The 18,008-nt window shown below is 48.4% G+C and overlaps 8 protein-coding genes across 8 annotated transcripts; 4 read left to right on the top strand and 4 right to left on the bottom strand.

The window, feature by feature from the left end:
• The first annotated feature begins 222 nt into the window (after positions 1–222).
• Positions 223–2,214, top strand: BDV27DRAFT_18788 (translation machinery-associated protein TMA46). Its single transcript, XM_032075950.1, has 4 exons — positions 223–444; positions 509–526; positions 628–1,178; positions 1,239–2,214. Exons 1-4 carry the CDS (start codon positions 385–387, stop codon positions 1,666–1,668), a joined length of 1,059 nt encoding a protein of 352 aa, XP_031925421.1. The 5' UTR covers positions 223–384; the 3' UTR covers positions 1,669–2,214.
• A 62-nt stretch (positions 2,215–2,276) lies between these two features.
• Positions 2,277–4,760, bottom strand: BDV27DRAFT_147032 (Fcf1-domain-containing protein; the record flags this gene model as incomplete). The annotated part of the gene is made up of 6 exons (XM_032070678.1): positions 2,277–2,707; positions 2,837–3,423; positions 4,011–4,147; positions 4,205–4,370; positions 4,423–4,655; positions 4,725–4,760. 6 exons carry the CDS (start codon positions 4,758–4,760, stop codon positions 2,277–2,279), a joined length of 1,590 nt encoding a protein of 529 aa, XP_031925422.1.
• A 599-nt stretch (positions 4,761–5,359) lies between these two features.
• BDV27DRAFT_159822 (F-box protein) lies at positions 5,360–6,862 on the top strand (the record flags this gene model as incomplete). Its single annotated transcript, XM_032072934.1, has 3 exons — positions 5,360–5,614; positions 5,687–6,076; positions 6,131–6,862. The coding sequence occupies 3 exons, from the start codon at positions 5,360–5,362 to the stop codon at positions 6,860–6,862; spliced, it is 1,377 nt and encodes a 458-aa protein (XP_031925423.1).
• Positions 6,863–7,959: 1,097 nt separating this feature from the next.
• On the top strand, positions 7,960–9,040 carry BDV27DRAFT_166288 (uncharacterized protein; the record flags this gene model as incomplete). The annotated part of the gene is made up of 2 exons (XM_032074152.1): positions 7,960–8,019; positions 8,078–9,040. The coding sequence occupies 2 exons, from the start codon at positions 7,960–7,962 to the stop codon at positions 9,038–9,040; spliced, it is 1,023 nt and encodes a 340-aa protein (XP_031925424.1).
• A 407-nt stretch (positions 9,041–9,447) lies between these two features.
• Positions 9,448–11,261, bottom strand: BDV27DRAFT_166289 (general substrate transporter; the record flags this gene model as incomplete). The annotated part of the gene is made up of 5 exons (XM_032074153.1): positions 11,061–11,261; positions 10,594–11,012; positions 10,135–10,531; positions 9,657–10,081; positions 9,448–9,603 (listed from the first exon to the last, which is right to left on the bottom strand). Exons 1-5 carry the CDS (start codon positions 11,143–11,145, stop codon positions 9,448–9,450), a joined length of 1,482 nt encoding a protein of 493 aa, XP_031925425.1. The 5' UTR covers positions 11,146–11,261.
• Positions 11,113–12,314, bottom strand: BDV27DRAFT_131602 (YoaK family protein). Its single transcript, XM_032067667.1, has one exon. It carries the CDS (start codon positions 12,207–12,209, stop codon positions 11,379–11,381), a length of 831 nt encoding a protein of 276 aa, XP_031925426.1. The 5' UTR covers positions 12,210–12,314; the 3' UTR covers positions 11,113–11,378.
• Positions 12,315–13,173: 859 nt separating this feature from the next.
• BDV27DRAFT_131604 (purine and uridine phosphorylase) lies at positions 13,174–14,331 on the top strand. The gene has a single exon (XM_032067668.1). The coding sequence runs from the start codon at positions 13,328–13,330 to the stop codon at positions 13,985–13,987; it is 660 nt and encodes a 219-aa protein (XP_031925427.1). The 5' UTR covers positions 13,174–13,327; the 3' UTR covers positions 13,988–14,331.
• Positions 14,332–15,903: 1,572 nt separating this feature from the next.
• BDV27DRAFT_147038 (uncharacterized protein) lies at positions 15,904–16,188 on the bottom strand (the record flags this gene model as incomplete). Its single annotated transcript, XM_032070679.1, has 1 exon — positions 15,904–16,188. The coding sequence occupies one exon, from the start codon at positions 16,186–16,188 to the stop codon at positions 15,904–15,906; it is 285 nt and encodes a 94-aa protein (XP_031925428.1).
• Between the last annotated feature and the right edge of the window lie 1,820 nt (positions 16,189–18,008).

Below are 18,008 nucleotides of genomic sequence, written 5' to 3' on the forward strand. Positions count from 1 at the left end.
TGCCGCCACAAGAACACAAGACGGGAAACCCACACCTCGAAAATGTGGAGGAAGAACATCCTTCAACTCACCGAAAAGAAAGATCTCCTTCTGACCACCACGATCGTTTCCCTCTCATCTGTGTAACTGTGAGAGGTGTTCTTTTCCCCCTTCATCTTTCTTCCCCTTCATTTTTATTATTCCTTTCGGGCATCCGGCTTTTGTTGTTTTCTAAAGCCACCGCCCTACCATCCCCCACCAACGGTTTTCGACTCGTCGACTGTGGGAGGTTCGTTTCGATCAACACCACCGCCACCGCTAGACAGGCGCGCGCTATCTATCCTTATCTTGTCGGATTTGCAGCGTTCTATCGTTAGAGAGTCTTAGAACAAGAAAAACGCCATCATGCCTCCCAAGAAGCAGAACAATGAGCCTAAGAAGAAGAAGGCCACGGTCGAGGACAAGGTTTGTTCCTCCCCCCCCCCGATCGCGTGATCGTATAGCGTCGCTAACAATGATATTTCAACAGACCTTTGGTATGAAAAACGTATGTAGTGATCTCCCGACAGCATATCTCCCCCTTTCAACACCCCCGACGGTCGTTCGAGAGAGAAATCGCCACTGACAGCAAAATCTTTCATCCTACAGAAAAAAGGTGCCCAGGCCAAGAAACAGATCGAACAATTAAGAACCCAGGAGAAGTCAAACAAATCCGCCGATTTGAAGCGGAAAGAGGCCGAGAAGGCCCGTCGTGAGGCTGAAAAGAAGGCCGCCGACCAGGCGAAGAAGGAAGCGGCTGAGCTGTTCAAGCCTGTGCAGGTGCAGAAGATCCCCTTCGGTGTGGACCCGAAGACCGTTCTATGTATCTTCTTCAAGCAGGGAAACTGTGAGAAGGGAAAGAAGTGCAAGTTCAGTCACGATCCGAATGTGGAGCGCAAGGCTGCCAAGAAGGATCTGTACACCGATTCCCGAGACGTGAAGGCCACGGAAGAGGAGAACAAGAAGAAGGATACCATGGACGACTGGGATGAAGAGAAGCTGCGCAATGTCGTCCTGAGCAAGCACGGAAACCCGAAGACGACGACCGATAAGGTCTGCAAGTTCTTCATTGAGGCGGTCGAGAACCAGAAGTACGGTTGGTTCTGGGTCTGTCCCAATGGAGGTGACGCCTGCAAGTATAAGCACAGTTTGCCCCCTGGGTATGTTGCGCCGATGTCCTCACGTTTTTTTTTTTTATTGATACTGATTGACTTCAACAGATTCGTCCTGAAGACGAAGGAGCAGCGTGCGGCCGAGAAGGCCTTGATGGACAAGTCTCCGCTCAACACTCTGACACTAGAAGACTGGCTTGAAAGCGAACGACACAAGCTCACGGGTAACCTGACGCCAGTCACCCCTGAAACATTCGCCGAGTGGAAGAAGAAGCGTCTCGACAAGAAACAAGCCGAAGAGCAAGCCCGCAAGGCCAAGGAAGCCACCGGACGAACATTGTTTGAGAGCGGTAACTGGCGTGCCGAGGATGAGAGTGAGGATGAGGAGGATGACGAAGATACCTTCAACCTGGTTGCCCTCCGCAGGGAGACTGAGAGAATCCGGGAACAGAAGGAAGAAGAACGACTGGCGAGACTGCATGGGGCACCGGTACCGATTTCGAACGACGAAACCATTGCACAGGAGGGTGAAGGCTGAGCGTGTGCGATACCCCCAAGAAACTGCGCCTCTTGGGCTTTCGGGCAACGCCCCCACCCTGGAATCGGTGAACCAGGCCGTTGTCCGGGCCCGCAGTGTTGATCTCCTGGATGATAGATACAATGTTGTTTATCTTTGGTCCCTCATCTTACCGAGTAATCACTTGTATTGGTCTCCTCGATTGAGGGCTGCGGTTAACGTGTGACGTTCTGTGTGTCATCTTTGATCGTGAACTCCGGCCAACGCCGGATTCATGTCCAAAGATTCTAGAAGACAGCAGCCGCGTACACAAGATTGAGATAGATCGAGTGTCGTGCATTTCGTGGCGGAGTGAAGGACACCAGTTGTTATGCCAGATTTTGTACGTAAAAATGAACGTTCGTTGATACAATGAACTTAGCGTTTTCTTTTTTCTCTTTTGCCCAACGAGGTATTATGATTTATGCACTTTCCTGGATGTCAGACTGGAAAGTCCACTTGCGGTTCTATAGACATTGGGATCTTTAGATATGTATAGAGCAATGTCTGATCCAAACTATACATATTTACAATCAACCCTAACCCGTTCCCCAAACTGACAGTGATACAAGGCGAGAGGTCCATGACTTCTACAACGAAGCCCTCTCACCAACCAACTTATTACCCACCATCAACTTCACCACATCCCCCGCCACTCCGTATGATAACTCGAAGCCTCTCCCCCCGGCCCCATAAGCATGGACCACAAACCGACCATTCCCAACTGTCTCCGCCTCCACTCTCATCCCACCCTCTCTAGCCGGTCTCCTGCCCACAATATCCCGAATAACATCAAACTTGCCCTCACTCCCCGGCCCAAACGGGAACCACTTGGCCGCATTGGCAAGTAACTTCTCCCTCGTCTCCACCGACGGAGTGGGATCATAATCGCGCGGCTGCTTCGTGCCCCCAATAATGGTGCCCCCAGACAATGGCCGCGGGATACAAAACGACCAAGAGCCATCGGCATTCTGCCTCGTCACAGTCTGGCTGCAAGGATTCCGGACGAGACACGTTTGCCCTAGACACATCGTTAACACACCCTACACCATATCACACCACATCACATCACATCACAACAAGTAAACCCCAATCGGAAAGACAAAGCCAAAGAAAAAGGGAAGAAGAGGAAAGGAAAGGAGAAACAGACCCCGAATAATAAACGACCTCCGATCCCCAAACCCCAACCCCGAACAATTAACCACCGTCCTCACATTCGGAGCCAAACAAAACGCCTCCATGGGATCAATCACCGTATATTCCCTCGTAACTCCCCCACCCAACACAAACCTTCTTAATAGATACGCACAATACACCGGCGAATTAATCACGACAGTCTCATATCGAGCTCCCCATTTCACATCCTCGGGATATTCGTCCTTGCCCAGGACCCTAAACCCGTCCAGATGGCCGTAACATTCTCGGATGCTCTTTTCGTCGAGATATTCGGCCGGTGGGTTCTCGAGGTGCTCGATTCCTTCTACAATTGCGACGCCTGACGAAGGGTCGCTTTTTGCTAGGTCTTTGAGGTAGGTGTAGGTTTGTTTGGCTTGGGTTTCTTCGCGGAGGGCTTGTGATGTTGAACCCGGGACGGGGCGGTAGTGTGCGCCGGCCCAGGGGGAGGCGTAGTTTAGGGATGTGGTGTTGGGGAAGTCGCGGGCTATGAGCTGGATGGATTGGTTGCGGTTCAGAGTTTCTTGGATGCGTAGGGCGGTTGTGAGGCCGATTACTCCGGCGCTTTTTGTTTGGGGTTAGCTGTGTGAGGTTGGCTTTTATGGTTGGGGATGTAATGGTGGGATGACGTACCCGATGACTACGATTGTTTCCTTCTCGGGCATTTTTGGTTTAAGACTTGTTTGGTGAGCTGGATCAAATTGTACTGTCAATTGAGGTTGTATATAAATGGGGGTCATGGACGAAGGGTAAGGCTGACCCCGCATGTAACTTTATGGGGTATTTATTTTATGTTTAAAGCCAGTCTAGATCCCAGGGAAAATGCCGCAGTTGAGTCATCTTTCTTGCTTATCTATACCATCTCCACTCTTGATATACCAATGGTATCAAGTTATTATCATTGAAGTCGTATACAGCCCTTGCTAGTTACAATCTAGTGTCCTCCGTAGCTGTGTCCTGAAACCGCTCCTCCGCAGAGAATCCAAGCGAGTCCGCAGCGGTGATGGATTGATGAGGGATTCCTCCGATAAGGATCTGCCGGTATCGCAGTATTGGGGTCGGATCTGCAATGTTCTTGTCCAACCGCCCCCATCAGATGTGGATTCCGTAGTTGTCAACACGAGATCTTCTATAACCTTGCACACGCTCACTCAAAGTGGTCAGGCAGCCTCTCAATCACGTATTTCGCTCTGGCGACCTTCATAATCGGCACACCGGGAATCTTGCGAATTCGGCGAACCAGGTCCTTATCGTTCGTCGCCACGATGTAGATTCTGTGTTTTTGGATCTTCGACCCAGTTAGACCATGCCATCTCAAAAATCTTCCGATCTCTCAAAAACTCACCCGATCAACCAAACAGTCATCAGCATAAGTTCCGGGATGGTCACACCGCACGCGCGCCCATCGCGGATCCTTAGCCACCCTCAACGCCAACCGGAACTTATCGCCCAGTTTCTCCAATTCCGCAATAGTACAATCCGTAAATGTGGGGATACACTTGGCATATAACCTGTCGACAATCAGCTATCGCCACCTCACCACTCAGGAGCACCTCGACTCACAGATCCATCATCGACTTCAACATATCCGTCTTCGCGCGAATAGAGTGGGAGACAAAGTTGGTATCCACCAGCACATGGTAGGGAGGTCCGAGGGCCGTGTTGGCGGCGAAGAACATGTTGGACGGAGCTTGGGGAATCGCCCGGACTACCTCGTCGCCTTTGGCCTTGTCTTGTTTCGGGGCATTGTTGTCTTTCTTGGCGCGATCGTCGTGCTTTTTGATCGCCCGTTTGACCTGAATTAATGTCTTGTATTAGTTTTTGTGATTCTCTGGTGGTTTGATAAGGCGGTTGGAATTGCGTACCTGGGCAAACTTGCGGGTTTTCTTTTGGACACCCATTTTGTGGGAGGTTAATTAATAGAGGTACGGAATGGGGGTATATAGAGGAGAAAAATGCGATTAAACAAGGTATTTCACAATCATTAAATCATTAGCAGGCGGCTGTTGCTTGGACGCTGTCGGCTTTTCATTTCCATGGCTGTTGAAAATGTCGATCGGACCGATGTTTTGCCGGCGTTATCTTATCGGGGAACTGACACCTTGGGAATAAGGCAACAGTATTGTCCCCCACTTAATTTCTCCGTAAATGAAAGGATAAACTAAGTCCGCATAGCTTCAAGTTCGCCGTGTATTGATGCAAATTTTAAGGGCAGAACACGCCAGATACATGTTCTGCAATGACGACACTACTTTGATATATTCAATGGAATATAACGAAGTAACGGTACATTCAATGTCGGGCATTCTTACTATGGACGAGCACTTCTGGTGCCTTGGGAGGCTACTCGCTAGATTCATACTAACGCCTTAGTGCCAAATCAGGTACCAGGCAGACTGCAGGGTGCCTTGTTCCCTGTGGGCCTCGAAAGCTATAAGTGAGGTAGATCTGGCTTGCGATTCCTTCCGTCTACTGCACGGCATACTCTGTATACTTCGCAATGCAGAGCCTCACATCACTTCCTACTGAGATTCTCCACCAGATCGTCCGCTGCGCAGATCCGGAGTCACTCAAAGCGCTGCGGCAGGCATGTCGATCCCTCGGCGAGATCGGCAAAGAGCGCCTGTTTGAATCCATTACTATTTACGCAACAGAGAAGAGCTGCGATAGATTTATTGACTATCTTGAAAATGAGGATTGTGACAGTTTACAATTAGTGACGAAAGTTTATCTCGACCTGAGTAAGTTTGAAGGTGTTAGATACCCTCTCTTTTTATTTTTATTAAATTTTTAGTTTAGAGGCACAGAAACTAACGCCTGCACCCAGCTTTATGTCTTTGATAGGTACAATGATGAGACCCGGGATGACCCCAAGGAGAAGGAATTTCGTAAATTCGTGAGGCTGTTTCCTCGTCTTAAGGAGCTTCCACGACTCCAGAGCGTTGTCCTTCGCTTTCACCCCGAGTGTGGTGAGGATGAAGATCCAGACGTTCCTCACCCACCTGGACTCCGCTCAGCCGTGATGAAAGAGTTCCTGTCGGCGATTACAGCGCTTCCTCAGCTGCCACGAGAACTCGCCATTCGAGACTTGCACAATGTGTACGGGAGCAGCCCAGATGAGATGCAGAAAACTGAGAAGGCTTTACGGAATTTACGTTCGCTCCGTCTGAATATCACCAATCCATACAATTCAGGAAACTCAGAGAATGACTTATATGTTTGTATTTGTTTCTCAACGCCAATTACTTACAAGCTAACCTGCTACCAATAGCACGACGAAATCCACACTTTCTTTTCCGCACTACCGTCCCTCTGGCTGAGGCCTGCTCTCCAGAATTTAGAACACCTCACCATTTACTCTAGCCATTACTTTGGCTACTACCCAAAACTCGATCTCCGTGGTGTACACTTCCCCCGACTGAGGACTCTTGCACTTGGAAACTATACGTTCGTCCACGACTCCCAGCTAGACTGGATCCTCAGCCACCGCAGCACTCTTACAGAACTCTACCTCGACGACTGCGCCATCCTCTGGGTAGTAGCAACCCGCGACAAAGAAAGAACCTATCTGGATCCGGATAGTTACACCACCCATCCCGGAGTGGTGGGCAGAAACTACACGACCTACGCCAAACGCTGGCACCATTATTTCAAATCCTTTCAAGAACTGCGGCAACTCCGGCATTTCCGATACGGACATTCTGAGTATTGGTGGGACAGGGATGACAGCACGCCATTCGAGCGCGAGACCGAAATCATCATCGGTATGCACGAAGACAGCTACCTGACTTTTGATTCAGATTGGTATTTGCGACGATTATTTTATCATTATGGCACTGGGCGCCAGATGAAGTGCGTGGATGAAGGGGCCTTGCCATGGATAGAGGAGGATCAGACGAGTTTGGAGGAACTCCTTGCGAAGATTGGTCAGAAATACGTGATAGACGAGGCGACAGCGGATCAAATTGATTGTGCGCGGGATCTCCGACAACCGAGATCATGAACCTGGTTACGAATAGTACACTTTGTGTGCATGTACATGCACATCTCCCTTATCGGCATAATGTATTTCCAAATGAAAAGCACTGGACCAGGAAAGAGCCCCCTGCGAGATCTACACCCAATTCCTTGGAGTGTCGGACATATCCCCGAACAATCCAGACCAATCACCACCACAGGATCAGTCAAGTAAGAACATATTCCCAATCCATGAAACCACTTTAAGATTCACCCAGCCTGACAGGACTGCGTCATCGTGTTCGTGGAATATCAGAATCTCACGGCGTTCATGAACCAGTCCAAAGCCAAGCCCGAGAGTCCGCGTTACATGGGCAAGGAACACTAGTACCTGGCCTCACCAATAGGGTTGTTTCTCTTCCGTGCCGAAGCCATGCCCTACTTCCTAGTTTGTACGAGCGTCGTGGTTCCGGATAGGGGCTCAGGCCGCTATTCTTGAAGGGATTGTCTAGATTGAGTTACGTAAATATTTCTCGACTATCCCTCGAAGATGAGTGGTAAGCTTCTCCAATTGGAATCTTTCAGGTTGGGAACTTCTGTTTTGTGGCCGGGCGACCTTTGGGTTCTGGTTCGTTACTTGGTAGATACTAGATGGTATATCTGCACCATGTAATATCTATAATAGGAGAAGTTACCAAAAGTGTCCCTGTCAGATAATAGAGAAAGAGAAAGAACATAGCTCCGTAAGTGAGTATATTCTCCGAAGGGTGGCCAACACAAGCTGCATTGCGTAAGATCCCGATCTGGGCCAACAACATGCACCCATCCTGTTCAACGCGTTCGAACTGAAAGCTACCCAACAAGGTATACAGGGGAACCTCTACACTACGAATCACAAGATGCCTCCATGACAAAAATAGCTACTTTCGAACGCGTAATCGACACACCGGAACTCGTTTGTACTGTCCAGCAAGTCCCTGACAAGGTCAGAACACATACATTCGACCTCGAAGATAAATAACCCTCTTCTTCCTCGCTCAAACCGAGACTACATCCAACACCAAGATCGTCATCCTCATTCTCATCCTCTCCAATTACCTCCCAAAAGCATCCTCTGATCAGTCTTTCAAAATCATCCCCAAGATGAAGCTCCCCGCCTCTCTGATCCTCCTTCTCCTTGGCGGTGCTATTGCGGCTCCCACCGTAAGCCACTACACCTCCCCTCAACTCTATACTCTACATCTATCTAACCCCAACACAGGACCTCGGAGGCAAGGAACCCGAGTACGAGGTTTGCCACCTCCCCCCCGACCATAAGGGCAAGGTCCATCTTGGACACGATGGCGTGTTGCGGGAATTCGACGGTGAGAAGAAGGTCACAGCCTTCTGGCCCCTCAGCCCCAAGCAGATCAAGGAGTTCCATGACCGCTTCCCCAAGGAGGAGCGGGAGAAACTGCACAAGGCATTTGAGGGTGTTGATGGCTGGAAGGTGAAGGATATCGAAAAACTTCTTTATCCAGACGAGAAGCACTTGCCTAAATATGAGGAGGAGGAAGAGAAGAAGGAAGGGAAGTGGAGACGAGGAGATGGTGGATGGTGGGAGAAGGATGAGCATGAGAAAGAGGGGCATGAAAAGGAGGGACATGAGAAGGAGGAACATGAAAAGGAGGGGCATGAGAAGGAGGAGCACGAGAAGGAGAAGTGGGAAAAGGAGGCGGAAGAAAGGGAAAGGGAAAAGCACGAGAAGGAAGAGAAGGAGAAATGGGAAGAAGAAAAGCATGGGAAGGAGGAGAAGCAGAAGTGGGAGAAAGAAAAGCATGAAAAGGAAGAGAAGGAAAGAGAGAGACATGAGAAGGAAAAGTGGGAGAAAGAGAAGGCAGAGAAGGAAAAGCAGGAACGAGAGAGGCATGAGAGGGAGAAGCATGAGAAGGAGAAAGCAGAAAGGGAACGACAAAAGCACGAGAAGGAAGAGGCGGAGGAGAGACACAGACAACAGGAACAGAGAGAGAGAGAAAGGGCGAAGCATGAGAAGGAAGAAAAGCAGCACAAGCAATGGGAAAAGGAAGAGATAGAAAGACAGAAGAAGGAAGAGTGGGAGAAGGAGAAGGAGCACAAGGAAAAAGAGGAGAAGGAGCATGAAAAGAAGCCAGGATGGCCCCAGTGGCCCCAGTGGCCCAAGAAGGAGGAGCATGAGAAGGAGCAAGAGAAGGAAAAGGACTGCTAGAAGCATGGTGACTAAGAAATGCAGGACTGACATGTCTGTGTGAAGCCTTGGGGTTATGAAAAAGAGGCTCTGTCATTACTGAGTGATACTTACAGTCCTTGAGCATGGCTTTAGACCTGCTTGTGCCTCTTTTAAAGTGTGATTTGGGTTGGTGGGCACAAGCAGTTGGTCAAATTGTGGGAGACTATGACTTTCGGTTTTCTTGAATACCTTCTTTTGGTCACTTATTTCACTTTGTACTGTTGTCGTTTGGAATCTCGTGAACTACGACTCCCATGCTCCTAGTAGGTTTCTTGAGCATTATGGAATCTAGTTTATCTTCTCTCCCAAATAATCATGCTATACCTTGGTGTTTATCATATCATTCATAGTATATAGGGAGTAATGCAGGCGCCATAGCATGCAATTCAGGAGATCAATATGTTCGCCTCCTCAAGATTCCGCCTAGCAGTCTCAGGGAGCCGCAACCAAACCCATAATAAGCCTAATATTGTAACCACCGCAAAGAGCCAGAATGTCCCCTCCGGCCGGAGTCCATTCTCTAGTAACATGGACGGAACAGCCTAAGGTTATGTTAGCCATCTAGATGCGGTGCCGGCGCGCTAAAGAGCTGTACCTTAGACAGACCAAATCGATTGGCGAAATGGAAGCACATGAGTACACTGGACCCTACTGTTCTCACGGATAGGGGGAAAATCTCCGCGTTTATGAGATACTGGATCGAGTTCCATCCCAGGGCCCAGCCCACACCCGTGAGGTAGAGACAGACGATGGCAACAATGGCAGCATTGTGCTCTGTATTTGAGCGGATGGGATGGGTGGACGGCAACGCCACGGTGAGATATATGGCAATATAAAGCATAGCGACAAATTGGGTGATGATTCCTGTAATCAAAGGGCGTTTTCGTCCGGTATAATCAATCAGAAATACTGTGCAGATAAGCGATGCGACAAATTTGACGGCGCCTAAGATGGCGGTGCACAATAGCTTCTGGGACTGGCCCGTCTCACCGAGAAGCGAGAAGAGCTTCGGGGAATAAGCTGCATCATTGTTTATTATCGTTTATCCCTGTCTGTCGGGGCTCAACACTCACTAGTAACGGAAGTGGCACCTGACCACTGGCTCAGGAGCTGAGTGATCGCCAAAAATGTCAATCTTGATAGGTTGGATTTGTCTGTGATAAGTTGCTTTAGAGCCCTTCCCAGGCGCTGGATGCTCGTCCCCGATGGTGTGTCTCCTAATTGATTAAGAATACCTTCGAATTCCTTCTGAATGCGTGGGTCGTGTATAGGCAAATTCCACAACCGACTCAGGGCCCGGGTACCTTCGGCAAAGCGTCCGGCTTTACATAGATATCGGGGACTCTCCTCACAGGAAAACGATGAAAGCAGAAGAATGCCGGAAACCATAATCTGAATAGACTGTGGGATGATCCATTGCTTTGAGCTGTTGTTGGAGATGTGCATGGTCGTTCCCCAGCTTGAGAAATACTAGATTGGTCCCTGTTAGTCACCGTGGTCATCTCCATCGTGGGCGATGAGAGAATGCTAACCCCTAACATGATTCCCATATACTCAGATGTAGCAAATGTGCAGACCATGAGTCCGCGCAGCGACGGCGTAGCTACCTCGGAGAGATAGATTGGCACGACGACCCCGGCTTGTCCAATCCCTAAACCCATGATGAAACGACCAGCGTAGACCTGACCAATACTCCCCGCAGCTGTGATAACAATAATTACTCCAGCTGCCCACATAACACACAGCTGCCGCATTGTCCAGAGCATTCCGACGTGTTCACACATAATGAAAGCAAATATTGCGCCAGGGATACTTCCGATATGGACCATAGAGGTTATGTTGGAGAGCCGGTTGGCTTTCTCCGATGCACTAAGGTCGGCATCCTGAAGGTGAAACTCATGGATAAAGGACGGCTGAGCCACTGTGGTCGAGATGAGGCCCTCATCCAGCCCTGGGTATTGTTAAACGGTACTCTTTTAGAGAAAGCTAGGTAGCCTACCTCGAGCCATCCCAAGCAGTCCAAAAGAAAAAACTGCACATAACAGCTTCACCGTCAGCGTTCGAAGAAAACCGATCTGCTTCATTCTGACGGTGATTGAACAATTTCATTTTTTTTTCTGTATTCCTCCTTACGCCAAGATTATAAGCCAAGGCAACGCTAGAGCTTTCATAATAATTTGCGCAGGATAAGTGGAGCCAAGAAAGGGGGGGGGGCGTGTCAGCCCTACAGTAGGGCTGAGTGGGAATACCGTCAGGGGCATCAGATGTGATAGGATAGCCCCTTAGCATTAGATATTGCTAACTAATAATTAATTTGTCATTGGTCCAACTCGTCATCCTCCAGGTTCTCCGTCGGCTGCCCCCGCCAAACCAACCAGGCAACAACAATAAAGGCCTTGCACAAAACTGCCGTCCAAAACGCCCCCATTAGTCCAACCCTGCTCTTGGCCCACAACCCCCCCAGCATCGTCCCAAACAGGAGACACACCACTGCCCCGCCACGTCGCCTATTTTCCACTCCATGTAACATCGACATAGGTGGAAGCTCCGGACTGGAGAATAAGTCGCAGTAAACACTTGTCAACACCACGCTAGTCAGACCATTGAACTGCAGGGCACGGCTCGTCACTGCCTGACCACTGCTCTGAAAGGCGACCAGCATTAATGGAACAATCACCTTCCAGGTTAGAGGGGAGTCCCTAGAAGTTTGGTGGGTGGTCACAATCGTAGCAGCCGTCGCTACACAGAGCATCTGGATGGTAAATGAAAGGCACAACACCCAGCGTCTGCGAGGAGAGAACCGTCGGTGAAAAGAGGCAAAGCAGAAGGACCCTACGCAAAAGCTGGCGATCGAGGTTAATGCCCTGAGCCAGCGACTGCTCTCATCGACTCCCATGAGTCCGAGGCCTAGATAGACGGTGTTGCCGGTCTGCATGCTCACGAAAGAGCCCCAGACAAAGACGGCGGAGCTGTCGAGTAGCCCAGTGATCACGTAGCAAAACAAAAGAATCAGGTCCCCATGGTTAGGATTAATGTCCGAGGTAAGATGGTTGATAAGCCTGTGGCGACGGTATTTCTGTAGTGGAGCACCAGAATCGTCATCATTTCCGAGTAACCGGTCGGTTTCGCGTGGAGTGTGGGAAGCCATTGTGAACCAGATAGGGGAACCTTCGGTGGAAAACCAGCACAAGTGACAACAAGCTATTATTTATCCTGCGCATCCGGGTTTCCAATTTTGTTCGCTTGGTTGTGGATCCGGCGGAAATTATCAGGAACGCGTCACTGGACCAAACAAGCTTTCTCCTCGGGATTCGATACCTATAGGATTTAATTCAGGCAGCCACAATTAGAGTCCCCAGGCACTCATTTCCATTCACATGACTACACGCACCCTAATAGTGTTTCTCTGGTGATCACGGATAACTGTAGTTCTGAGTCAGGATTAAAACTTCAAGCAAAACTTTATAGGCCATGGTTGTGAAGCAGCCTTTTTTTTTTTAAAAAAAAAACATATAAGTGACTTCCACTGGGGTTTGATGGAGTGTTATAAACATCCACATGGCTGTGCTATCTGAAGGGCAAGCCGACATCGTAGCAGCCGTTCTCATTATCTCGTATTTATTTTATATGTGAATTAATATCGTCGGGGACTTGAGTGAATTCTATGGCACAGATGACCTACGTATTCATATTCTAAGTTTGAGCACCTTAAGGATATGTGAACGATAGACTACATTCTCAATAGAGCTAGAACTCCGAACCCCTATATATATAGTTCGAGTAAATGGATGTAGTTCGAATAATCTAAAGAGGAACTAACACTAGAAAATAAAAGTAGTTTGAGTAATTCAAACAAGTCGAGCAGGTACATACCTAGTAAGGATGAACCACTAGAGAGATGAAGGAAAAAAGAATTCGGGCAACTAATAGGTAGGAAAGCTTTCATAAAATACAAATCGGAATTAAATACTGGGGTGCGAGGCTAGAACCAGTATAAAGAATATGATTCGTTGCTTATACCCTGTGGCTAGCAAGGCCTCACCTCAGCCTTGTGCTGATCCTAGCGGTGTGAACTCCGTACCCCACCTCAAATCCCAACAACGCTCAAGTTCTGTGTTTGACTTAATCGAAAGAGAAACTTTCTATGATTATCTTGCTACACGGAATTCTAGATTCTACCTGAAACCGTGGTCATAAAATAAAAAAAAAACAAAACTAGCCTACGATGACTATACCATTGCCTGGATTTGCGCGTTACCGCTGGAGATGGCGGCTGCCAAGGCGATGCTTCAGGAGACCCATGAATCCCTTCCCCAACCACAAGCGGATCAGAACTCCTATTCTCTTGGGGAAATGAGCGGCCATAACATTGTTCTTGTCTGTCTACCCTCTGGAGTATATGGAACAACATCTGCAGCCACGGTTCTCTCCCAAATGCTGTCAACATTTCCGTCCGTAAAAGTTGGCTTGATGGTGGGGATTGGTGGGGGCGTACCCAGCAGCAGTGTTGATATTCGCCTTGGGGATGTGGTGGTTAGCATGCCATCTGGCTCCTCAGGTGGTGTGATACAGGATGATTATGGCAAGACACTGCCTGATGGATTCTTTCAGCATACCGGCTCACTCAACACCCCCCCTCAAGTACTGTTGAGTGCTGTGTCTCAGATGCGCTGCAATCATATGATTAAAGGGCCTGAAATTCATGCCACTATTATGAAAACTCTAGATAGTAATCAGTATATGGAAGAACAGTTCTCGCCGCCTAAGAGAGACTGGCTATTCAATGCAACATATCAACATCCAAAGAACAGTCTCGATTGCTCGCAATGCGACCAGATCCAGGTGGTGAAACGTATACCACGAAAGTCTCACGAGCCTCAAATTCATTATGTCGCTCCAGATAGCCGCCTAATGCTCCGCCAATGAAACCATCGGACTGTGGGATGTCAAAGCAGAAGTGCTGGACAAGGTTCTGTACCCAATTGGGACTTTTCTAGCCTCAGGTTCTCCACCCGAACCTCGTACCTATATACTGAGAGCGGTTTATTTGGAGTTCAGCCCTTTGGCAGTGAACGATACCCAATACCAAATGAGCCCAAGCACCATATATCCTTAGTAGGAGACTGGGTGACCATTGAAGGCGTAAGGTTACTATACTTGCCACCAGCATACCACTCCCCAGATTGCTTAGACATCAAGGATGTGGTCCCTTCTCTTAGGTATAGTGACGGGCGGTTTTATATGATGAAATCGCGTATAATGCATTCCCGCAGATTCTGAGACTATATGACAACTAATTCTACTTGAATAATCTTCGGGCCCTTCTTCAAGGAAAATCTGGGGCCACTGAGTATTCTACATCGTTTAGTTGCAACATGAAAGGTGCGGAATTTCTGCTTCATTGAGATGGCCTCTATATTATTCAACATAGATAAGGTTGAGACAAGCCGGTTGTCTCTCTTTTTTTTTTTTCTTTTCCTTTTCTCTCTTTTACATCCTTTTGTTCTTTTTTTTTTTGATTTCTTATATATTTCTTCTTTTCTTTTCTTCTGTCTTTGTGATGGATACGCAGGTAAATGATGTCTTTAATACAATCCTAATGACAAACCTCTTATTACGCCAGTTCGTGGAGCCAAGTCTCCCATGAGTGGCGCTGAGAACAAGGAAAGTATGAATGTTTAAGATTAATCTCGTCATAGCGGTAAAATTAGCAAATCCTGTTCGTCATGAATGGCCTTGGAGGCGTGCCTATGACATGAAGCCCAGCACAGCCAAAGACTACTTCTAGGATGTTTCCAAGGAATACGGGGAATCAATGCAAGATGAGCATTAATTATACCACCTATTGGCAATGTACAGCTACTTGATAAGGCACAGAATATCACTAACTTTCAAGATCCTAATTTTATAGCCGAAAGAGCCGAGTCAGCCGTCAATACGGCCTTCACAAAAGAGGTAATGAAAATAATACCAGGTTGAGCGACTCAAGAGCTTTAATATCAAACCTGCATCCCCAAACCACCCTGCACAGCTTTGTGTTTCTTAAAAGTTAAGATCTTCTTCAATAGTTATATACGTCTCAAAATACCTCCATATACTCAGTGTGATGATGTACATTCATCTCCATTCGACCATAACTATAGCAGCCTCCAGGGCTTCCCGAAGACAAAGGTCTCGAGCGGGAACTATCTGTTTTCCAAGAGATCTAATAAAATAAGATTATCATAGAATAGGATTATCATAGATATCTTGCTAACGGATGGTCACACTTGCTTTGGGGGCGGGTCTCGTTGGCGCTGCGCTGCTCCACGAGAAAATGACGGTGACTTCAAGCAGGTATCCTGGATTCAACTTTACCGAAGGATATGTGGTGGACATAATCGCAACAGTATTGCCTTGTGTATTTTATATTAATATGAGAATAAGTATTGCCATGAGCTCGTCGAAATAAAGACAAGTGTTGAGTAATTTATAGCTTATTTTCAAGCTAAAGTAAGTCTTAGCGGGGTTATAGCTATGGTCCTGATGTAGCGACCGGGAACGATGATGATTCGGAAAAGTCGGCCAATCTCGATTCGCATTTTAAAGGAGCATAAAAAATAAATGGAGGGAGGCTACTGATTGCTGAGCGGTTATCCATTAGTGACCTATATGGGGGTAAAGTAAGGAGATTGATGGAAGACCAGTCGATATCACCGTCTACATGCAGCTATAGTAGTTGAATTCCTCGTGCCTGCCCAGATCCTATCCGTGATCGATATTGCGAACTAGTAAGTTTGAAAGTTCCATTATATTCTGTAAAAGGTCTAGTTTATTTCTATTATAGTGGTGTCAATGTCGGCTTAGTATGAGTCAGGGTGGAGGCCAAGAGGTCCAGCAGATGTCCCGTTAGCATGAAGCGAAAGTAGCTGAGCGGCAATTGGCGTGCTTGCCGAACATCCTCCCTTGGCCCAGCTACTTGGCTGACACTCTAGATCTGCTGAACAGTCTCCGTTATTATTACAGAAGGCCCCTGTCTGGTCATTCTTAAGCCAGCACCATAGATCGCCCGCTTCCCATTCTTCCTTAATAGGCTTCGAGGTTTTTGGATTACATTTGCTCCAACATACTCCCTGTATACCATCCATTATAGAGCAACCACCATAGTCTGGCTCTGGTGCTGTACATCCACCTTGCGCCCCCAACTACTTTGTTGACACTGGAATGTGGTTGGGCAGTCTGTCTGATAGTTGCAAAAGGCACCTGCCCCTTCATATTCAAGCCAACGCCATGGATCACCTTTTTTTCCATCCACCGCCCACTGCCTTGCCAGTGATAGGATCACATTTATTCCAGCATACACCTTGTTTCTTCATTAGATCACAACAATCTGCGGAGGTAGGCGCTGGTTTTGCTGAGCTGGTAGTAGTAGTGGTGGTAGATGTGGTCGTCAAGCTGGTAGCGGAGCAGGAGCCTAAGTGGGAAGTTGGCTTGGCCATTGGGAACACTGGCACGGCCACCATACCTGAATAGCTTGGGATGATGACCATGGGCACATTATCTATTGTCGTGCTGACCTGCCAGTTGCTACCCACGTTCGGCACCCGGATAGTCGTGCCACCGACATTGATGGTTCCTCCTTTTACCGAATACGGTTCGCCCCGACAATGGCGATCTCCGGGATATTGGTGGTGATGTTAGGGATCGATTGAGGGGGATATCCATTGGTCCCCTGCTCGTCGTTGGGATCAACCTTGACACCTGTTAGGCAATACTTGCCCGTTGTAGTGGTGAAGCAGCTAGTCCCAGAGCAATTGACCCAGTAGTTGGTGGCTGTCTGCGCGGTGCACTCATCGCTGGAACTGCTGCCGCAGTTCGAGGTACAGCGATGTCCGCATCCGGGGTTATTGGTATCAATACAGGTTGAGGACGGGGCATTGCTAATAAACGTGGTCGTTAGAATGAACTGGTTGGTCGATCGAGAATAGATCGAAGAGTTTGAACTATGGTGCGGTAGGGATCGGAGGAAACGAAGGCAATGGGGGCACGGGTATATCGCTCGGCTTCGAGGTAGGCTGAGATACTGGAGACCAATAGAAGCCCCCAGCCTGGACCCATGGTGGAACAACAGTCGTTGAGGTTGTGGAGGTGGCCTTTGAGGTCTAGGCAGGGAGTGCCATGGTTGTGACTGTAGAAGTCGCGAGATCGGAGAGAGACGGGAATTGTGCCTCAGAATAGGTATACGTCTCACAGTTGGTATAGTATTCGATTGTTCCAAAAGACGTGGGTGTCTGCGTAACCCCACCACCGGGTATAACCGACTGGTAAGCGACTGGAGGTAGGAAAAGTGTGGTGGAAGTACCGCCCGCCTCCAATGTGAGGGGCTCGGGGGAATAGCTGGGCGTCAGGTAGAAGGAGGAGGGTCTCGTCTGGCCGGCGCCGACAGGCATATTGAAATAGCTCACAGTCGTGCTAGTAACTGCTGAGAGAAACGTCAGCATTTTGTAAAGATATCAGGACTTAGGACTTTGTCATACTGGGGCTTGGGTAAACAGTCTTGATAGTGGTGGGTCCCAAGGCAATAGACGTATCCACTGGATATAATGGATCGTCGTTGGGGTATTCAGGAGTAGGTCTGGCATTATCAGCGTGCAAGGCGGAATGCGTCCGACAACAGGTCAATCCCTTGGCGCAATTGGTGAATATGGAACTCCTGCTGACTTGGGCTATCTGCTTTTTAGAGCGTGATAAGGTGGCGGCAACGTCTCCCAGGCTACATCCGAAAGGAACACTACCATGGTAGATGCCGACACCTCCGTCTGGTTACCAAGTCCAGCTGGCTTGCTGGGTCACCCCACCAATACTGACCGTGATGGTTGCCAGGGCACTGAGGATAGCAGAGGAGATGATGTGGTCCTGCACGATTTCGGTTGGATGAAACTCATTTAGAAGTTGATTCGCAGTATTA

Source organism: Aspergillus caelatus, assembly GCF_009193585.1.
Source record: "Aspergillus caelatus strain CBS 763.97 unplaced genomic scaffold BDV27scaffold_144, whole genome shotgun sequence".
Classification (NCBI taxonomy): domain Eukaryota; kingdom Fungi; phylum Ascomycota; class Eurotiomycetes; order Eurotiales; family Aspergillaceae; genus Aspergillus; species Aspergillus caelatus.